Raw genomic sequence first — 22,018 nt, forward strand, 5'->3', positions numbered from 1 at the left:
ATTTACATTCCAGCAAGGACACTAATTGGCCCGATCTTTATCTAAACATGATAACAATGACATGAGACTTTGGGATCTGTTTACTGCAGCTAAAAATGATGCATTTATGGGAGCGGGAAGCTCCCTGGGTGCGGGATTTGTTTGTGGCAGCTCTAGAGTGTGGGAGTGAGAGAGAGGGAGGCAGTTGGCAGTTCTGAGAGCATATCCTAAAACTTCAATGATTAAGAGAACTCATTCCCTTGTTTGGGGAACCAAAAAAAAAAAAGTACAAAATTTGATTGATAGTTAAATAATGCTTTTTTTCTCCCCATGTGAGAAAAGTGCCTGGGAATCCTGCTCCCTGATCTCTGCTCATTGAGGCTCAGATTCAGAGCCTCCCATTCCCTCACACTTAACCACCCCTCACACCCGCCCTCGGCCACATCACAGGAACATTTACTACACAAGAGGGCTCTGTGAGCACTCTCCTTCCCTCATTGCTTTAATCCTTACTGCAGGCCTGTAAAGTCCACACCATTATTATCTCCTTGTATAGGGAAGAAAACTGCTGCTTAGCAAGGGCAAAGGACTGCCTCAAGGTCACAAGACTACAAAAGCAGCAGGACTGAGCGCCAAACCCCTCTGGTGGATGCCAGAGTCCACGCTTTGGCCCAAAACAGAGGCATGAGGTGTGATTATAATTTAGAGAAAGCCACGTCTTCCCAGGACCCCGCCCCGAACAGTCTCCTCACTCTGTGGGCTCTCCCTGTGCAGGAGGCTGTCATAGGTGCCAGCTCTTACACACACATGCTTGTCAGGTTTGTGTACAGCCATTCACATACAAGCTTACAGGCTCATTTGTTCTGGGAGGTGTAAAACCTTCATATGTGCCCACATCCATGCTTATTCACTTTGTGGGGGGGGCACAATTTTGTACACACACAAACACAGGCCACCCTCCCTACAATACTAATGGGTGTGTGTGTGGGGGGGGTTAAAGTAAAATTGCAGAATAATTTCAGCATGGTTTTATAACTTTCAAGAACACCCACAGTCGTTACAACTCCGGTAATAAAACCTATTCCCTCTTCCCTGACTGCAGCTTAGACAGGTCTTTATGGGACCACTTTGTACAAGACTAATTGTAATGATCCCATAAATTGCCTGTATGGAAATAGTGCATCCGATTGTCATGGAAGCAAGTTTTCATCTTGGGTCATATAAACATTTCTCTCCAACTCCCGTGTCACTACCAGTAATTCACATTGTTGTGAGGAACGAAGGAGGGAAGGGGATTCAGAATGAACATTAGCCTAGTCCTCCTGTTTTGACCACACTCTCTGAAAGAGCTGAGCTCTACTGGGGAAGCTACATTCCTGGGGAGTCCTGAGTGCCTTCTTCTCCACGCCTATCCACATGTGCCCACACGGATGTGTTCACATGGGAAACTGCCTTCCTTTTCATTCAAGGAGAAAGAGGAATCCACGGAAACATATATGTCTAATCTGTGTCCATCTGTTGGAAAGCCGTGTTTATCAGGGTAAGGCAACCTTAGAAATGTGGTTGCAAATGGGAAGTAAGAAGGTAGAGGTTGGCTAGTTGCCTGCCTTGCAGCTGGGGAGCCTGACTCCTCTTTGGAAGCCAGTGACTCAGTTGCCCCACTGGCCTTACAGCAGTGAGGTGGTCTAGGAACCTGTAAAGAGTGCTCAATCCTTGCTCTTGCTGGCTGGTGTGAGTGCCAGGGACCCCACTGCCCTCTCCCAGATTTGCCCCCTGCATAAAGGCAGCCCCTGAAACACTTCCCAGCTGGGGTGATCTCAAGGCTAAGGGGCCCCTTCATCTAAAATGGGACTGGCAGGAAAGAAAGAGAAGGGAAAGTCAGTGCAGTCTGCTCTGGCCTGTGTGGAGTGGGGGAGGGGGTCAGCCCTGTCCAGAGGCCCCCATCTGTCCTCTCAAGGGATGCCTGGGGCCGAGGTCTTATGGTCACCTTCAGTGCCGCTGTGATCCTCTCCGAACTGCCACAATAGAAGGAAACGGAGACTCCGCAGGATCTGCCTGGAGCGGGGATTTCCACGGGGAGGGTGGCCAAACTTGCCACCTGCAGCCTCGCAGACCCCTCGGGGCTCCTAGCGGAGGTTGCTGGGGGATTGCTGGGGGGTTGTGGGGCTATGAGGTGGGAAAGGGGCTACAGGCTGGAGCAGGGTGTAGAGGGGCGTCCCTGTCACACACCTGAGGGTGCCTGGGCATTTTTATGAGCAGCTCCTGAGAGAGTGAGCACTGGAGTGGAGACAGGGAGAGGAATCTGGGGCTCCGGTGCAAGAGGGATACGATTCCTTCCATATCAAACGCCCTCAGACACCAAGGACAAAAAACAGGATCTTGGAGTTGAGAGGAGGGGGAAAGGGAATGAAATAAGACTCATTGTAATGATCCCATGGGGATCATTTCTTTTCCCCATGGGGAAAGAAAGGAGGGAGTGAAGAAGTAAGGGTGAAACAGGTGGGGGAGGAGTGGAGACTGAGTAAGAAAGGGGGTGGGGTGGGGAGAGGAGGTGTCGCAGAAAGGAGGTGGGGGGAGGATGGTGAGGAAAAGGGGGGAGTGAGGAAGGGAAGGGGACATCAGCAGGCTTCGAGGGGGAGGAGGAAGGCCATGGCTCTGCCGGGTCTCTGGGCCCTGCGAGCCCCAAGAGGTAAGGAGTTCCTTCTCTCGGGTTGGCGGGAGTGCGGAGAGGTCGAGCGGAGTTCGAAACCTACGGACAGGTTCAGAAACAGAGGCCCAGTCGCCGTCTCCCCGGGGCTCCTCGCTAGCGCCCCGGGCCCTCTCCGGTCGCCAGCCGGAGAGAGACGCGGCTGGAGAGACGTTCGGGACTCCTGGTCCCAACGAGCGCGGACAAAGTGCACGGACTTGGAGACGCGGCGCCCTTGACTACCTGGCGGAGCGAGGCCTGGCAAATTGAAGGTTCCCGCAGCCTCGAGGCCCTCGGGCTCTTGACCTCCAACCTGACTCACCTGCGTCTCTGCAGGGTGAGGCTGCCAAGTCTGGAGGCCTCAAGCTGTGGCCCTGGACCTGGCTCCCCCGGCGCGTCACGCTTTCTGTCCCGCTAGCTGTGCGCCCTGGTGCGCCGCGGCCGCTGGAGCCTCGGTCTTTTTCAGGGCAGGTCCCCGGCTGGTTCCGAGCAAGGCCAGCAGTCCACGCTCTCCTACCCCCGACATCCCCGCAGGGTCAGGCAAGTTGGGACTATCCCAGGGCAACGGTAATTCGTTAGGTGCTCTCGAGCTTCAGAGAACCAAGGGCAAGTGGGCAGCTAGGCCCGGGGCTACAGCCGCCCGCCCGCCGACGGAGCGAAGGTCCCGCAGCACCTTGGGAGTCGCACTCGGTGGCGACCAAAGACCGGGAACTCCAGGCTGGACACAGCGAGGGCGAGATAAGGAGTTACTTAAGCGTCAAGACCTCGGCAAACGTTTCTTTCCGAGTGAGAAAGGGGTTTTTTCGTTCTCAAACGGTTTGAAGTTATCCGCGCCAACCTGACCCCCAGGGAGATTTGGAAAAACAGTTCTGCGCCCGAGGAGGCCAAGGTCCCTCGATTTGCGGTTGACAACAGAGTTGAGAAGATCGCGCTAAGAAGTCAGGAAGAATCTCTGCTTCTTGGCAAATTAACCACATCCCTCCCTGACTTCCAACACGAAACCTTCGTGCTCAGGGCAGGCGCTCTGGTTTAAGTGAATTAATTCGCCAAAGACTGCAGTCAGATTATATTTTAAAAGGTCTAAAGACATTGAAATCTCGATACAGGAAGTTACATTCACACTGGAAAAAAAAAAAAAGCTAAGGAATGCATCCAGAATTCCAGTTTAATCCCCAAGTCAAAACTGCTCACTGCACTCCCAAATAACACACGCAAATGGTACAAATAATGTCTCTGTATAGGCATCTTTTATTTAAGTGTTTTCATTTGGAAAAAAATATTGACGTTCATTCGACAAAGCTTTTTTGACTTGTGTGTTTTATTGGTAAAACAACTGTTTTGGTGACAAAAGCTGTATTCACATTGTTAACTCGAAATTTTTTGGAGTGGGGCAGATACTCAAAGGTAGATGTGAAATGTCCTATCCCTGAGAAAGTGAAACTCACTTCCTCAGCAAGGGCCTGTAATTTACAAAGAACTAGGGGATTACTGAATTTGGTCTAATTGTCTCCTAGGAAAGGGAAGTGGTGAGTTGTTTAGAAAACTCAATTTTCTACACAAACACAATCTGGGAAAATCTGGCAAATCTTGCATACAAACACATGCAAAACAAGCTAAAATGCTCGAAAGGCCATTTTAATATTTCTCTTACCAAATTACTGAAATGAGGGGAAAAATCCCTCTCAAGGAATTAGATCCATTTAATGCTTTCTGGGACTGACATACCTAGTTGTTATTTCTTTAAAAGTGGAAAATGTGTTCACCCTTCTCACAAAATACTAGCTTCTGGAATTCTCAAAAATTTGGATAGCTTTCTAACATCTCTCAACTAAAATCCAAACCAGAACACATACACACCACAACCAGCAACTAGAAGATGAAAACCCATTTATTGCTCCTGAAAAAGAGGAAATTTTTCCTTGCTTGCTTTTGTTTGTTTATAAGATGTCATTAAAAATAAATTTCTAGAAGAGCAATAAAAAGAGAGCAGAAGAAAGAAGGAAAAGAAGAAAGGGAGCAAGAAAATTCAATGAAAAAACATTCACCTGAAATATTATTACATAATTTTGGCTAGCTGAGGTCATTGCACCACAGTTTTTTAATGCCTTAATAGAAAATCATTTCTGATTGTGGTAAGACATTTAGATTAGAAAGCCACAATAACTTTCTTTTTTCTTTTTGAAGCTATGGTTACATAATTAAAGGACTACTTAAACAGGTGAAGGATAACAGAATAAGCAGTGGCATATATAACTAAAACGATCGATTATCTGCCTATATTTATATGTATATAATTAAGCAACTTGTGTGTACAGAATAATTACTTATGGGAACACGTTACAGCTTTCAAAGAATCATCATATTTTTCTTTGATAATTTTTGTAATGATTAACATGTGGCTTTCCTCCCCAAAAGGTATAATTTTATTTATCACCCATGTATCTATATAGCACTTCCCCTCAGATAACTTGCCATCATTTTGCTATGACCTGTAATCACAGATGGGAGGAGGAAGACGTATAAATGTATAATGTGACAAAACCGAAAGTACACAGATCCACTGGGTGAAAACAAAGTCAAATGCTTCCATGGATGCAGATATTTACTTTATCTGACAGTAATTAGCTAAACTGTCTGGAACGAAAACCTATTATTAGTTGAGCACCGCTCTGAGATTTCAAAGATCCTCTTTTCCTGCAAGAGAATTCAAATCCCCCAGAACGCGATAGTAACTTGGATACGCGCTGGAACCAGATTGCACATTCTGATAAGTGACTCCCGAGATCCGCCGCTGTAGTGTAACTACCCCTCTGGTGTTTTCGTTCCAGACAGTGGCTCGAAGCTGGCGGCGCACAAGCCAGCGGCCGTCGGGGCTGCGGGAGCAGGAAAAGCAGGCTGCCCAGAGGTGACTGGTCTGGCAGGGATTCCGCAGGGAAGCTCCACTGGGGGGCAATCAGACTGTCCAAAGGGAGTCTGAACATTTCAGGAGATGCCCCGAGACCCTGCAGGGCTCAAGGCCAAAATCTTAAGGCCAAGATCTTTCCCTCTCACAAAATCAGCCCAGTGCAGAGCTGGGGGTGGGAAGAGAAAGAGGGAACAAAGCTTATAAACCTCCTGCTAGGCCCCTTCGCCTGAGCTCCTCACTGGCCTCGAGGCCCTCCGGCCTGTACTGAGTCGAAGAAGTCTGGTCAGGGTCCTCAGGAGATAATTATTCAGGCCTGGGCCAAGGGTACCTGCCGGGGTAGTAGTGGCAGTGAGTTTGGAGGAGAGCAAACGGCCTAAGCCTGAGGGTGGGGAGGAGACTGCCTTCGGTTTGCTAAGGAAGAAGGCGACTCAACTCGCAAGCAGCTGTAGCGGGTGTGTGGGCGTGTCTCTGTGTTCCCCGCACCCGAGCCAAGGGTTCGAAGACAGAGGGATTCTTGAGCAAGAGCCTAGGGAAGGCCTAGGAGGAAAGCGCCATGAAGAAGCAAGAGAATGAAGCAAGGAGAAATGTAGGTTTCGGTTGGAACCTGTAGAGAGCTATTGTCCGTGGCTTATGTCTTTCTCTTTTTTTCCTAAATCTCGAAATCACTTAAGAAAATCGCCCACGGAGGCGATCAATCAATAAATAAAGGACCAGTGGGGAGCAGAAACATTCCCAATGATAGTCTAGCCCTCGGGTGCGGGTGGAAGAGAGGGGCTGGAAGAAGGTTCCTTCTTTGATGCTTGCCTGCCTCCCGGACGCAGAGTCAAGGAACCCTACCCGGCAGTGCCGCTCACTCACCCCCACCTCTCCCTGAATCTTTGCGGCCCGGGCGCTCGCGATCCACAGCCAAAGCAGGCACATTCTTCTCGCTGCAGCTCCACGGCCTGGTCTGGAGACGCCGGCTCCGCTCGGGGCGTCAGTAGCCTCAGAAATCAAAGCAGAAAAACACCGGGCGCCCCTGCGGCTAAGGGGTGGTCGTCTCGGCGGAGCAAAGGCCAGTTCACGGAAGGTCTCCCCCACCGCCTGCCGGCCGCCACCACCTAAGTACTGCCGGGCGCACGTGGCCCGCGCTGCATCCCAGCTCCCCGGGCGGCCCCAGGGGCTGACTCCCCGCACCATTTCCGCTCCCTCCGGAACAGCCCCGCCTCTCCCCCCTCCCGACTGGCTGTTCCTTCTCATCTCAGCTTTGGGCACCCAGTGCTCCCGCTGTTGCGGGGGCCCTCCCTTGACAGCTCTCCGCTCCTGCCCTCACTTCCATCCTGAGTCTGCCGCCGCCCGGAGGCGTTATCCACGGTCCCTGCACCTTCCACCTGCTCCTTCTAGCTTAGGCCCGTGCTGCCCCAGCTCCTCCATGCTGACAGCCAAAAAATGCTTGGGGCTGCTAGGGCCAGCTGAGGGGCGCCACGGTTAGGCCAAACCAGTCCTCCCCTCCCCCCCCCCTTTTTTTTCAACGCCAACACTGCACATGGTTTTTTTCTGTGGGCCTCACAGCAGCGCCAGCTGCTCCTCACTGGGCTAGACGTGGTGACAAGCTAAATTCTATTTGTGTGGGGAGCTGATCTCCACCAGTGCGGAGTTTCCAGAATCTCAGGGGACCCCATAGATTCGCCCACAAAACAACCAGGGCCGCAGGAGGGCGCCAAAAGGCGTGTGGGTTGGGGAAATTAGAAAGGTGCCTGCGAGGGTCAAGGCCTAGACTCAGGCGCCGGATTTCAATAGGCGGAAAAGACGGCCTCTACTCTACGGCTAGGTCACCTCCCATGTGAAGACAGATCCTGCTCTCAAGACCTAATGAAACTACCCACCGTGCGTGGCACTCCGGTCGGTCACGTCATCACCAATGCAGTCAACAAACACTGCTTGATCACCGATGTGGAATAGTGGTAGCTGACACGTACTGAGCATTAACACGCGGGCCCTGCACTAAACTCCTGGAGCGTTTTGCCTCATTTATCCCTGGTAACAACCCTGAATAAGGTATTACTGTCTTTTTGTAGACAAAGAAATTGACGCTTAGAAACGCCCAAGGCCATACACTGTCTAGGCCAGGATTCAAACCAAGAGCTGTAAGACAACAAAGTTCAGCAATAACTCCATTGTTCTGTCCCTCACATACCTGGTTAGTGCTGTCGCTGGAAAAGCTACAGGAAAGAGCAACTGCAACCGGGACCCTGCCCTCGGAGGGCTCATAGTTTACCCGGGGAGACCAGGCAAGCAATATATCTACAGTACTAGGCGGTAAGTGACAAGGGACACATGTCCTTTTCTAACACGCGCTGCAAGTTCAGATGCGAGAGAGATGACTTCCGGCTGGGCGATAAGGGATGCTTTCTTGGAGGAGGTGGTATTTGAACAGAGCCTTGAAGGACAGCTTTTGACTCATGGAGATAAGAGCGGTGAAGACATTCTGAGTGGAGGGAACAGCTTGAGCAAAGTCAACAAGGCGGGAACGCACGCGTCGCCCATCCGTAGATATATAAAACATTCCCCCTCCGTGGGGACCCAGTGCCGGGTATTTACAAGCCAGGAAGTTTTCCTGCCCCCGCAGCAGCTAGAAAAAAAAAACGAGCTCGTGAGCTATCCTTCCTGGCAATTGGTTCGCGGACAGGAAACCTCCCAGAATTGGCTTTGGCCGAGAAGATGCGGCCAGACAGGGTGGAAATCGGTAGTTTGCCGGTCCCAGGCAGTGCGGCCTCTTCCCCAGCGACTCTGACTTCGCGACTCTATACTAGTCCTTGTCTATTTCTGGTAGCTCCACAGCACCCCCTCTCAGTGGATGCGCGGGGCGTGGTCCACTGGAGCTGGAGCCAATGGGGAGGGAGGCCTAGGCGAGAGCCCCGCCCCCGACGTGACGCAGGACCCCCGGCCTCAGGCTTCGTAGCCCCGGCCCCAGTCCCTGCAGTGGCTGTAACAAAACCCAGACCCCCACGTCCAGGCCAATGGAGGCGATTTAGACTGGAGCGGGACCGCGTCTGTCAAAAGCCCGACTCGGGAGCAGCGGCGGAGTCCAGAAGGAGAGCTGGAGCCGCCGCGCTGCCTCCCCGCCCCCGCCGGGATTTATTGAGTATTTGGACTGGACAATTAAGTGGCTCTGATGATGTTACCAAGCCCGGTCACCTCCACCCCTTTCTCAGTCAAAGACATTTTGAATCTGGAGCATCAGCAGCAACAGCACTTCCACGGTGCGCACTTGCAGGCGGACTTGGAGCACCACTTCCACTCGGCGCCCTGCACGCTGGCCACCGCTGACGGGACGCAATTTTCTGACGGAGGGGAAGAGGACGAGGAGGAAGAGGGAGAGAAATTGTCCTACTTGAACTCACTAGCTACAGCCGATGGCCACGGGGATTCCGGGCTCTGCCCCCAGAGCTATGTCCACACAGTCCTGCGAGACGCCTGCAGCGGGCCTAAGGAACAAGAAGAAGAGCCAGAGGTCTTGAGGGACCGGAGCCAGAGTGAGTAGAAGGGGAAGGGAAACAAACCCGCACATCTGGAGCAATGGCTGGATGCCCACAAACTGCCCACAAACCTTGCCAGTAGGGTTGCCCGCCCCTTTAACCTTTGGCTGGGGTCATTCCTGTCCCTGGTCAACAACAACTCCGTAAAGCGCAGGTGCCTGGGAGGGAGCCGAGCCCCTGCAAAGGGAGAGAAGGACGAGGTGACTCCACCAACTACTCCCCCCAGAGGGGGGAGGCGATGCAGCCCCTGAGAGAAGGGAAAGTAGTTATTGCTGCCCTGATGCTGATAAGCAATGGGGGCTCAGCTGCTGGGTGCTGACAACTCATGGTATTTTTGATCTTCCCAAGAGCTGGAGGGGCACCGAGCTTGAACTTTTCCCACTTTCCCTCTAGCGTGAGACAAGTTTTCTGAGGCCAGGGCAGGCGCTCCTTCTTCTTGGAAAAGACTGTCCAAGCAGGTAGTGTCCCTAGCATATGCCGGTTACAGGAACTTCGGTAGAGTTCAGCTGAATGATTTCCTCAACTTCTCCGCTTAGAATTCAACGTCCTCGCACAGCACCCACGGCACCCGGCAGAGAGGAAAGGGAGGGTGGATGAGTGCATGGGAATACAGTCTATTCTGAGGGAGTACCGCATTCAACCCCTGAGCCACTGCCCTTTTTTGAAAATTCTTAACGTTTTGCTTTGTGTCCCAGCTGTGCGGCTTTGGCGGAGTGAAAAACGCGCGGAACTTAGATCTCCGCAGCTCAAGTAGGATGGGGGTGAATTGGATAGGGAAAATAGGATAATTGAATAAAGCCTCCAAGGACCTGTTTGTTTCTTAGAGAGGCAGAGCCAAAGAACCTCTTTCCCCAAGAGGAGGTTTGATGTGGCGGAAGCCAAGGCCTATGCTCTGACAGCTCCCCTGGGCCTAAAATCGACAAGAAACTGTCTAAATTAGCCAGTCAATCAAATTTCTTTTTCTCTCTAAGGTAACATAGATGTCCTCACGCAGACATTTAGCTGTAGGTTTGTAGGCTTTTAAAAGTAAAAAATAGTCCCTAGGCATTACATGAACGTTACACTCAGACATTTCTGCGCAGAAAGATTTTTGGCGCAACTCACGCATACCGGCCCCCAAATACCAGTATGCCTCACACCTTCAGCCATTCACGAACGGAGTGTAAAGCATATGAGCTTGCAAATACTGGGTAGTTATGTAGTTGCAAACTTTCATCCTGAAAATCATTAGCACGTCGATTCGCACGTGTAAAACAGGGTAATCTCCCGCAGGAGTTCAAGTTCTAAATAAATGCGCACTAACTACCTCTCGCTATGGAACGTGCCTCTGCCCGCCAAAGGTATTCTGAGGGGCCTTGGACTATCGCAGGGTTCCAAGGCTCCAGGAGCCACAGACTTTCCCCAAAGTCGAGGCAGTTATTACCGCATGCTCCGCGCTGCCAGCAAAAGGGGCCACAGTGCTGTGGGACCGGAGCGGCCGTGAGGCCGGGAACAACTGAGGGACGCTGTTGTTTTGCTTCTTCCGCAGAAAGCTGCCAGCTGAAAAAGACTCTGGAGGCGGCCGGAGACTGTAAGGCGGCGGAGGAGAGCGAGAGGCCGAAGCCACGCAGCCGCCGGAAGCCTAGGGTCCTCTTCTCGCAAGCCCAGGTCTTCGAGCTGGAACGCAGATTCAAGCAGCAGCGGTACCTGTCTGCGCCGGAGCGCGAGCACCTCGCCAGCAGCCTGAAACTCACGTCCACTCAGGTGAAGATCTGGTTCCAGAATCGCAGGTACAAGTGCAAGAGACAGCGGCAGGACAAGTCTCTGGAGCTGGGTGGGCACGCGCCCCCTCCGCCCCCGCGCCGCGTGGCGGTGCCGGTGCTGGTGCGGGATGGCAAGCCTTGCGTCACGCCCGGCACGCCAGCCTACGGCGCGCCCTACAGCGTGGGTACAGGCGCCTACTCCTACAACAGCTTCCCCGCCTACGGCTATGGGAACTCGGCAGCTGCGGCTGCGGCCGCCGCCGCTGCAGCCGCCGCCGCGGCGGCCTACAGCGGCAGCTATGGCTGTGCGTACCCGGCAGGCGGTGGCGGTGGTGGCGGGGCCTCTGCGGCAGCCTCAGCCATGCAGCCCGCCTGCAGTGCGGCGGGAGGCGGCCCCTTTGTGAACGTGAGCAACCTGGGAGGCTTCGGCGGCGGCGGTGGCGGCGGCGGCGCGCAGCCGTTGCACCAGGGTGCGGCGGCCGGGGCCGCGTGCGCGCAGGGCTCCTTGCAGGGCATCCGGGCCTGGTAGGGACCAGGCAGGTCAAGCGGTGGGCCCCTCACAGCAGCCTGGCGCCACGGGACTAAAGCGCGAGAAAGGCTGGATCCCAGGAAGGGCCAAGTCCCCTCGTTAAAAATATAAATATATATGTATATGTCTCGTTCCCCAAGGCCCCACGCGAGGCCTGGGGAAGGGGGCTCAGGGGCGAAGAGGATGCCCAGGAGCGGTCACGGAGACTCTCTCTGAGGCAGAAACACTGGCCAGTTGCCGGGAGGATGATGGCCCCGAGCCTAGCCCCGAAAGGAGTGTGAGAGGTTGGGACTGACTCTGGCTGCAGCTCGGTTCTCCTAGAGAAGAGTTTCTCTCCCTCGGCCTTCCCGCAGCCTCTGCGAAGCGCTGGCGGAGAACCCAAGGACAAAAATTAAAATGAAGGAGAGAAAAATGGGCGTCGTGACTTGAGAGATCCCCAGGTCTTACCGACCCTCTGCCCTCTTTGCGGGCCGGCGCGCCACACCACAGTCCATTTTCCTTTTCCCAACTGCCTGCTCTCTGCAACAGATACCTCGACCTGGATCTCCGGATTGTCAGGGGGCGTAGACTCTGCGAGAAAAACCAGCGGAGCGAGATCAAAAGTTGGGGGGTTTGAACAAATCCGGGACCTGATGGCCCACCGGAGGTGTTACCGGGTTTCCTTTCTGTTTCATATTCTGTATTCATCACATATATAATATATATATATCCACATGCCATGTACACACCCGCTGCCATACACTACAGGAGTCAATAAACAAGGTGCAATATTTTCAAACCGTTGGCCGGCTACAGACTTTGTTTAGCCCATAAAAGTGAGAAGGGATTCTTAACAGGGCAGGCAGGGAGGGGAAAGAGGTGCAAGGGAAAGTAATTCCCGCAGGGCGGTCGTAGGCTTGGTCTTCTCCCCTTCCTCAGTCCCCAGGGTGAAAGTCTGCTCTCCAAGGCTTTGTTCATTCATTTCTCTTTACTGCTGGTAGGGAGGACAGGTCGGAGACTCAGGGCCTTTGGGGGACCTGAGCTTTATAGTAATCCCCTCAAGTTTCACCCAGATGCTAGGGCTAGTATCTGGGACTGCGTTGGATCAAGGCTTGGACTCTGCTCCACCTCGACGGTCACCAAGGAAAATGAGACCTCGGCCCCAGACCTAGCCTTTGGCGGCGCAAAGGCGGCTCCATCTTCGGCCACCGCCCGGGCTTCCTGCGCGCCCGGGGGCGCTGCGCCCCGCCGCGGTCCTGTTCTCCCCTCCCTTCTCCCCCGGCGGCCGCGGCTTTATGCGGCTCCTTGTCACTTGCGGAGAATGCCTGTGCGAGGCCTGTGCTGCCACACGGCCGATTGTGAGCGTGCCAAGGCGGGTGAATGGGGAGGCCTCAGAGCGCCGCGCCATTGTGGGGCCTGGCCCCGCTGAAAGGCGGCTCCGGGCCGGGAAGGTGCGGAAAGAATGGCTTTTTATTGGAGTCCCGAACAAAAGGTGTGGTAGGAAGGCGAAGTCCCCTGCGCGAACAAAAACCCCAGCGCGTCGGGATTGACGTCCCCCCCGAGCTCCCCATTGCTTCTCAGAGCGGGGGCTTTGTGCAGCAGTCTGCTCAACAGAGGGACGGAGAAATGCGCGGGGGTTTTGTTCCCCACTTTTGTGCTCTGGGGGAGGGGGCGGCAAAGGGGAACGGGGGCTGGGCGGGCAGCAGGGAGGGGCGCGCTGATTAGGCCGAGCGGGCCGGGGCGCGGAGACGTTCAGCGGGAGTCGGCGGCCTGAATGCAGGGTCATTATTGCTACAAGTTTAGCAATTTCGCCCTTACTGGAGGGGGCGGGGGCTGCTAGGTTGCTGCGGGGGCCGCCGGGCGGGAGAGCTGCAGAGCCTCGGAGGAGGAGAAGGAAAAAAAAGAGGAAGGGAGAGAGGGAGGCCGACAGGCAAGGGAATCCACCAAAACCCACTGACCGCCCAGGATGAGGCTTGGACACGTCCAAAGGACCTAGCGGGCGGCTGAAAAGGCGGCGCCTGGGGGACGAAGACCCGCCCTCCCCTTGCCTCTCTGGAAGCAGAAAGACCCCAGAGCTGGGAGTGAGTTAGTGCACCAGATTGCTGGTCCTTCAGCTCCTCACCGCCAGTTCCCTCCTCTCAAGGCGCCCGCCCGGGAGTTGGGACACCACCTCCCACCACCGCTTTCACCACCATGAGGCCCCAAACCCCCTTCCTGGAGAGCCCTTTCTCTGGAGCTGTCATCTTCCCCTGAGGTGTTTGGGCTAAGGACCGGGAGGAAATTCTTGTTTTCTAATACGTTTCTCACTGTCTGTAGCCGCGAAGGATTCATTCATCCATTCATTCAAAAAAACGGATACTGATACTGCTAATATATGTTCACTTTACTGTTCTGGTAGCTGGGGACAGTGAAAAAACCAGTGTCAGCAGGCTTAGGAAGTTTATTTGAAGGGGTGTGTATGGCGGGGAGACAACTAACAAATAAATGCGAAAATATGTAGTAAATTCTAAAAAGAAATAGAATCAGGTACTTGAGAGAGTGTTCTTTTTGAGTAGAGAAGAAATTAGATCTAAGCTGATGCCTGAATGAAAAAAAAGGAAGCCAGTCCAAGCAGCACTTGGCCGTTTCAGCCTCCATGTTTCTGCACTTGTCCTCCCGTCCATCTGGATGCCTTAACACCCCCATCTTTCTGATGAACTCTTGCTCCTCCTTCAAGGCCAAGCATTTTTCCTGAACCACCCAAGTAGGGGTAATCACTCCCTCATATGTGCCACCAGAGTCTTAGGTACTTTCCAATATCCCAACATCATGTCATGCAAAGATTTATTTGTCTCTCTCCTTCCACATGAGGGTCTAGTGAGGCCATAGGGGACCAGGTTGGCATCTTTTCCCTCTAGGACAAATAGCAGATCATAGGGCTAGGCTCCTTCAGCATCGCCTTTCTCAATGCCGATGGCCCTGGTGGTGTGGAACTTTGGCATTGGGTGCTGGCTGCAAGGGAGCTGCGGATCAAGACTCTTGGCCCAACTGGGCAGAGCAGGAACACCTGAAATCATCCTCAGAAGATGTGCAACCCATCCCAATCCCAGATGAAGGTCCCATCTTAGGTACCCCGTGGTACCACCTGGAGACACGACTTCCCTCAAAGGATTTTTGCCCCTTGCCCTACCTCTCAAAACCTCAAGAAAAAGAGGCTGAGAACTTACTTGGTGATGACCTTGACAGGAGGACACAAAGCTTAGGGTTGGGAAAGACGCAGGGATACGGAAGTGTGGGGCGGCGGGGAGGGGGGGGCGGGAGGGGTGAAAAGTGGGGTTGATAAATCTGAGACCTGCAACTGGGACCCAATTCAACTTTCCCTACTTTTACTAGGTGAGGCGTATGGTTTGTCCTGATCAAGATGCTGCCTGGCACTGAGCGCTCATTTCCAAGATGGGATTTCAGCGCTGGTGCACTAAGAGCCCAAGGCTGGGGAGCAGACTCCCTTGCTCCACTGGGGGTTTCCTAAGTAAGCAACTCCTTTTTCTCCCTCCTCATCTGTATCCTGCTGGGCCATGGCCTCGAAGTGCTCCCCAGCACCGGATCCCCACCTTCCTTGCTTGGCTTCCTCCTGGCCCACATTAATCTTCCTTTACTCTGCATCCATCCCCTCCTGTTATGGAAAAGAGGCATGTGATTCTCATAGAGGAAACAACGCTGGTTCTATGGGTTGGCTTCTGTGTCGTTTGCGTGTCTCTGGATACTTAAAGCCCGTCTAGACCAGCCTCCTCCTTGCTCCCTATCCTTCCCCAGATCCTGCAATCTCTTGGTATAAATAGCTCTCATCTCTGAAGGATTTCCGTACTGCTCAGTTGCTAGTGTTCCAGTGCCTTGGCTGTCTGAGGATGAAAACACATCTGAGGATGAAAAAACCTGACTAACAGCTACCTCTTCCTTGAGCTGCTTCTTCAGGAAAAAAGACTCTCTCCCAGGCTCAAACTAATGCTTCACCGATTGTCCTGTGAGTCAGGAGGAACTGTAAAATACAGACAAACTTGTTAATGTCCCATGAGACTTTGAACAGGTAAAGTAAGTTGTCCCTTAGGGCTCTGGTTTCTGAGCTCTAATGGAGATAAAAAGATGGACTATGTGATTTCAGACATCACGTCTTGTTCAAACCCTCCTTGCTTCCATGAATGAGTAGATAAACCCACCCCTCCCAATGACTGGTGTCGCCTTGGACTTAAGGAGTCGGTAGGCACTACTAGTGGGGCAGGTGGAATAGGCTCTAGAAGGCCAGCATTTTTTTTTTTTTTACCCTGCGGAGCCTAATCTTGAGGGGTTAAGAGGATGACTGTGGACTCATGCTACGTCCATTCCAATTTTAGCATCTCCACAATCAGCAGTAGAGGACTTGAGTAAATTAGGAGCACTCTGAACCTCAGTTTCCTCCTGTGTAAAATGGGTATGCTTATCACACCTCTCATAAGTTTTTTTTCCCTCTTATAGCAAAACACACAAATATTGTGTACAACTCAATGAATGTTTACATATGTAAATGTTCATGTGCCAATCACCTTGGCTTTGAAAATTAAATGCGATGATCCATGTAAAAGCAGCTCTAGTGTCTGGTATGCATTAGGCATTGCATCCATGTTACAAGCCAGGCTGGTGCTAGGCACTGTGTATAACCGAAGAGGGCGGGACTATATTCTGCCTTTGGGGCAGCCCCAGGTGTGCAGGGAGAGTCCGGCGGCCCCGAGGATTTGGAACCCCATCACTGTGGGAGCTCGACACCGAAGAGGTGGGTCGGAGCTACTGTTGGTAAGCCAGGCGCAGGGGGGCACCCGGCGGGGTCTGAGGGACTGGCAAACTTCTCAGAGGCCTGGATCTGGGGAATTCGACCAAAGGGGAAGGTGAGAGGAGGTTTCCAGGCAGAGATGAGAATCCCCTCCAACCCATCGCTGCAGGGAAGAAAGGGTCGGGGGTGGGGGTGGGGGTGGGAGTGGGGGTGGGGGGTGGGGTGGGGGAGGGGGAAGTAAATTCCAGGCCCTCTCGGTAGGGCCTCTTGGGGTCCGGAGCCCCGCGCGTCCCGGGTGCCGCCTGGGTGACCTGGGCCGGCACAGCTCCGCCGGGTGGGGCCGAGTGGGCGGGCGCTCGGCTGGAGAACGGCGCGTGCAGGAGGCGGGCTGGTTCAAGGCCTCCGTCGCGGCCTCCTCCTCCTTCGCTTTCTGGTTCGGGGTCCAGAGGGGACGTCCCCGGCGCCTTCTCACAGCTCGAGGGGCCCGAGCCCGAGAAGAACAGCGGACTATCGGTGACCAGCGTTCATTGCTCCGCGGCAGCCCGGCGCCGCAGGAACCGGAGGAGCCTCGGAACCTCCGCGGGAGGCGCAGGTGCCGCGGGGCCGGGCGCCGCGTCTCAGACGGGCCTGGGGCGGTCCGAGCCGCCCGGGCAGGGAGCGCGCCGGCGAGCCTCGGCAGAGCTTGGCCAGCTCTCGGGGTGAGAGTCCGGACTGGAAGAGCCAGCCGTCTGGACGGTCGCGACCCGGGCGCGGAGCCAGGCCCAGCGCGCGGCATGGAGGTAGGACGCTCGGCGGAGGGTTCGGTGAGTCCTTAAGGCCGCTGGGCAGAGTCCGGGAGGCCTGGGGTGGGAAGGGGGCGCTGACCTCAAAACTACGCTTGCTTTATGGAAAAGACGCCTCCCCCTAAAACCTAGACTGCAGGTTTAACCTAGACGTTTAATAGCAAAGTTCTCCAAAAGGGTGTTTAGAAAATTTATTGAAGTATGAAATACACCCAGGAATACGTACAGCTCACGGAAATCTCCATAAACCGAATGCTCCCTGTGAACACCGCCCAGGTGAACAAACAAAACGGTACCAGCCCCCTACCGCCACCCCACGTCCCGTCAGGCTCCCTCCCTCCTTGTCACTACCGCCAGGGGTAGCCACTATCCTGGCTTCTAACAGGATAGATTAGTTCTGCCTGGTTCGGAACATTATGTACACGGAATCACAGTGTATACTCTTAGGCGCCTGGCTTTGCTCATTTGTGATACTTAACTATATTGTGTGTCCTAGGTTGTGCGTTGCTTTAGTTTAGATTGTTCGCTTGTGTGACTGTGCCACAATTGATTTATCCATCTTGCTCTTGATGGGCAGCGTTTGTGTAGTGTCTAGTTTGGGGCTGTTGGGAGTCATGATGCTACAAACATTCTAAAACAGTATCCAGTAGAACTTGCTGCAGTGATGGGAATGTCCCCATCTGTGCTGCCCAGTGTGGGAGCCACCAGTCACCTGTGGCTGCTGAGCCCTTGAACCCTGGCTGGTGTGACCGAAGGAATTGGATTTTTAATTTTCTAAACTTCTAATTAATTTAAAGAGTCATATGTGTTGGACAGCACAGCTCTAGTCTGCTTTCTTGGTGACTGACTATTGCACATTGCTATTCTGTACATACCAAGGGGTGTATTTGCTTTGTCATAGGAGAGGAATATCAGCTTTAGTAGATTCTGCCAAGTGGTTTTCTAAAGTTGGTTGTACCAGTTGACACTCTCACCAGCAGGAACACATGCTTCCCAGGACTGAGTATTTTCCTTCCATTTCTCTTTCATTGTCGCCGCTCTGGTGAGTATGTAGTTAAAAGAGGCTTTTGTAAGAAAGGCTATGAACATTGCCCTTTAACTCCGGTGAAGAGGAGGATGGTGATGGTTGGAGGATTTCTGGGGGACAAGGAAATAATACAGGGGTCTAAAGCTTACCCTTTATACCGCTTCTCTTCGTCAGCCTTCTGCCCTAGGGACTAGACCAAGTTTAGCAGAGCAATGGCCAAGAGGCTGTTTGTTTGGAGGTGACTGCTCTCCCCCATCTGTTGTTACGTTTTTCCTTCTTAAAATCAGCAGCCGACTTCTTTTATATTCCTTCTTATAACTGGACTATCCCACCAGAGGACATGGTGAGACTGCCTAGCAGGCTGCAGCGGTGGCCGAGAAGCCAGGTTTTGTGCCAGCTGCAGTTTTGAGTTCACAGCTTGGCCTTGTATAAAAAAGCATGAATATGCCTGGGTGTCCTACATCACTGACTTGCTGAGAAGCAAAGTCAACCCTGTGGAGGCAGTAGGGGAACTCCTTACTGTGTCAGGCCGTGTGTGCGTGTGTGTGTTTGTGTGTTGCTTTGTAGACATTCTGTCTAATCCTCAGAATAACCTTGTGAGTTCTTACATGTGGAAACTGAGGCTCAGAGATGTTACATCGTTCCTCTCAAGGCCACACAGTAAACAGTGGTAGCAACCCCAGTAGGACTTTCTGCCCAAGGCCACTGAGATGTTAGAACATTTCTGGCGTTTTCTACCTCCCTTCCCTGGTAAACAGAGACTTGGTTGGTGCAGATCTTGAAATTCTGGATCAAATTAGATAGCCTCCGTTAAGCATCCCTATGGACAAACCCAAACCAACCATTGATGAGTTGAATGTGGTCAGTTAAGCAGAGGAAGTGTTTGTCATGTTGTAATACCAGTGGAGTTCACTTTGAGTGACACATGGGTTCTTGCAAAGCTGTGTGCAGAAGAGCTTTTTGCTTGTGGGGAATGGAGAAAAACTGAGTACATTTTAAGTTCATCTCTGGAATTTTTTTCTTAAAAGTATCCCAAAGTGAATTGTTTTGTAAAGTGAAGGATTCTTTTGAAATATGAATAATAACCCAGCATTTGCTTTGTAAGTTTGGGTTTTCAGATAATAAAGGTGAAGAGCAACTCAAAACAGGATTCAGCAATATTCCACACAATATTTCTTCTTTCATTGAGAAGGATTTTTTTGTTTGTTGTTGTTTGTTTTTTGTTTTTTAGGGCCACACCTGTGGCATATGGGAGTTCCCAGGCTAGGGGTCGAATTGGAGCTGCACCTGCAGGCCTACAACACAGCCACAGCAACGTGGAATCCAAACCGCGTCTGCCACCTACACCACAGCTCATGGCAATGCTGGATCCCCTACCCAATGAGCAAGGCCAGGGATTGAATCCGAATCCTCATGGATACTAGTCGGATTCATTCCCGCTGTACCACAACCAGAACTCCTGAGAAGGATTTTAATGAACGTTTCACTGGATCATCTTTTTTTTTTTGGCCACACCTGCAGCATGCAAAAGTTCCTAGGCTAGGGATTGAACCTGCACCACAGCAATGACCCAAGCCACTGCAGTGACAACCTTAGATCCTGAACCTGCTGAGCCACCAGGGAACTCCTCACCTGGACCATCTTGACAGTGAATTCTCTGGGAGGTCCACAGATTCGTTCTCTATCCAGATGATAAATTACTGGAAATCCAGTGCCCTTGGTGGCTGCTGGTAGATTTGGGCTTAACATGGGTGTGTTTTATGATCCCTGATCACTTGGCGAGCCCCTCACAGATGGGGCTGAAGAGTCAAATGGGTTGTTAGATTAAAAGACCTTTAAGGTCCCATCCAGTCTTGAGATTCTCTAAATTAAATGTGTTAGATGCCTGTAGATTCAGAGATTTCAACTGTGCTGGTGGGAAGGGCCTTGGTTTTATTTTAATTTTTTTAATTTTTATTTTATATTGGAGTGTAGTTGATTTACAGTGTTGTGTTAGTTTCAGGTGTACAGCAGAATGATTGTTATACGTATATCTATTCTTTTTCATATTCTTTTCCCCATATAGTTTGTTACAGCATATCAGTAGAGTTCCCTGTGCTGTACAGTAGGTCCTTGTTGATTATCTATCTTATATATGGTAGCGTGTATATGTTAATCCTTCATTTATCCCTCCCCCTCCCCCTTTCCCCTTTAGTAACCACACATTTGTTTTCTAAGTCTGTGAGTCTTTTTCTGTTTTGTAAATAAGTTCATTTGCATCAATTTTTTTTTTTTGCTTTTTTTAGGGCTGCACCCACAGCATATGGAAGTTCCCAGGCGAGGGGTCTAATCGAAGCTACAGCTGCCAGCCTATGCCACAGCTCACAGCAATGCCAGATCTTTAACCTACTGAGTGAGGCCAAGGATCAAACCCACAACTTCATGGTTCCTAGTCGGATTCATTTCCGCTGAGCTACGATGGGAACTCCTGTATCATTTTTTAAGATTCCACATATAAGTGATACCATATGATATTTACCTTTCTCTGTCTGATTTACTTCACTTAGTATGATAATCTCCAGGTTATCCATGTTGCTGCAAATGTCATTATTCCCTTCTTTTTTATGACCGAATAATAGTCCATTGAATATCTGTATACCACATCTTCTTTATCCATTTCTCAGTTGATGGACATTTAGGTTGCTTCCATGTCTTGGCTGTTGTAAACAGTGCTGCAGCGAACATTGGAGTGCATGTATCTTTTTGAATTGTGGTTTTCTCCAGATATATCCCTAAGAGTAGGAATGCAGGATCATATAGTAGTTCTATTTTTTAGTTTTTTAAAAAACCTCCGTACTGTCCTCCATAGTGGTTGCACCAATTTACATTCATACCAACAGGGTTGGAGGCTTCCCTTTTCTCCACACCCTTGCCAGCATTTATTGTTTATAGATGTTTTGATGATGGCCATTCTGACTGGTGTGAGGTGATACTTCTTTTTAATTTTGATTTGCATTTCTTTTTGTTTTGTTTTGTTTTTTTGCCTTTTTCTAGGGCCGATCCCTCGGCATAAGGAGATTCCCAGGTGAGGGGTCGAATCGGAGCTGTAGCCACCAGCCTACGCCAGAGCCACAGCAACGCGGGATCCGAGCCGCATCTGCAACCTACACCACAGCTCATGGCAACGCCGGATCCTTAACCCACTGAGCAAGGCCAGGGATCGAACCCGCAACCCCACGATTCCTAGTCGGATTCGTTAACCACTGGGCCACGAAGGGAACTCCTTGATTTGCATTTCCTTAATCATTATCGATGTTGAGTGTCTTTCCATGTGCATTTTGGCCATCTGTCTGTCTTCCTTGGAGAAATGTCTATTTAGATCTTCTGCCCATTTTTTTGATGGGGTTGTAGAAATCACCAAAGTCCAACTCTTTTCTGAGGCTGAATCCTGCTGGAGTATCCTGGGCAATAAACTGTCCCTTATCCCCTGACACCACCCAAGGGAGAACCACTCACCTCTCTGCTCCATACGTGTGAGAAAGTTCAGCCTTGTGTTCACGTGGAAGCTGCCTCCTGAAAATTCCATGAGCTACTACTCCTCCTGTTCCCACAGATATCTCCTCCTTCTGCATGTCAGTTCCTCAGATATTTGAAGCCAGCCATGGAATCCCATGTAGACCTTCCCTTCTCCAAGTGAAATAGCCTCGGCTTCTTTGAGTGTCCTCAACCCCCGGTCGTTCTTCGGTGGCTGTTCTCAGCTCACCCATTTCTTCTGCGCCTGGGCTGTTCTAGTGTATTTCCCATAGGAGGGGCCCATCTTCCTTAGCCTTTAAACCTTTCCATCTTTCCATACTCTTTTTTTTTTTTGCATTTTTTAAATTAGAGTTGATTTACAGGGTTGTGCCAATTTCTGCTAGACAGCAAAGTGACCCAGTAGTGTGCGTGTCACACACACACACACACAAACACACCCCTATGCATATATACACATACATTCCATTTCTTATATTATCTTCCATCGTGGTCTGGTCCAAGAGACTGGATACAGTTCCCTGTGCTTTACAGCAGGACCTCATTGCTTATCCATTTTAAAGGTAATACTTTGCACCTCC

General features: G+C 51.7%; 1 protein-coding gene across 1 annotated transcript; it reads left to right on the forward strand.

The window, feature by feature from the left end:
* Positions 1-8,505: 8,505 nt before the first annotated feature.
* Positions 8,506-12,137, forward strand: NKX2-3 (NK2 homeobox 3). The gene is made up of 2 exons (XM_047762255.1): positions 8,506-9,085; positions 10,617-12,137. Exons 1-2 carry the CDS (start codon positions 8,725-8,727, stop codon positions 11,357-11,359), a joined length of 1,104 nt encoding a protein of 367 aa, XP_047618211.1. The 5' UTR covers positions 8,506-8,724; the 3' UTR covers positions 11,360-12,137.
* Positions 12,138-22,018: the final 9,881 nt, after the last annotated feature.

The sequence above is a fragment of the Phacochoerus africanus genome, chromosome 15 (assembly GCF_016906955.1).
Source record: "Phacochoerus africanus isolate WHEZ1 chromosome 15, ROS_Pafr_v1, whole genome shotgun sequence".
In the NCBI taxonomy this organism is placed as follows: domain Eukaryota; kingdom Metazoa; phylum Chordata; class Mammalia; order Artiodactyla; family Suidae; genus Phacochoerus; species Phacochoerus africanus.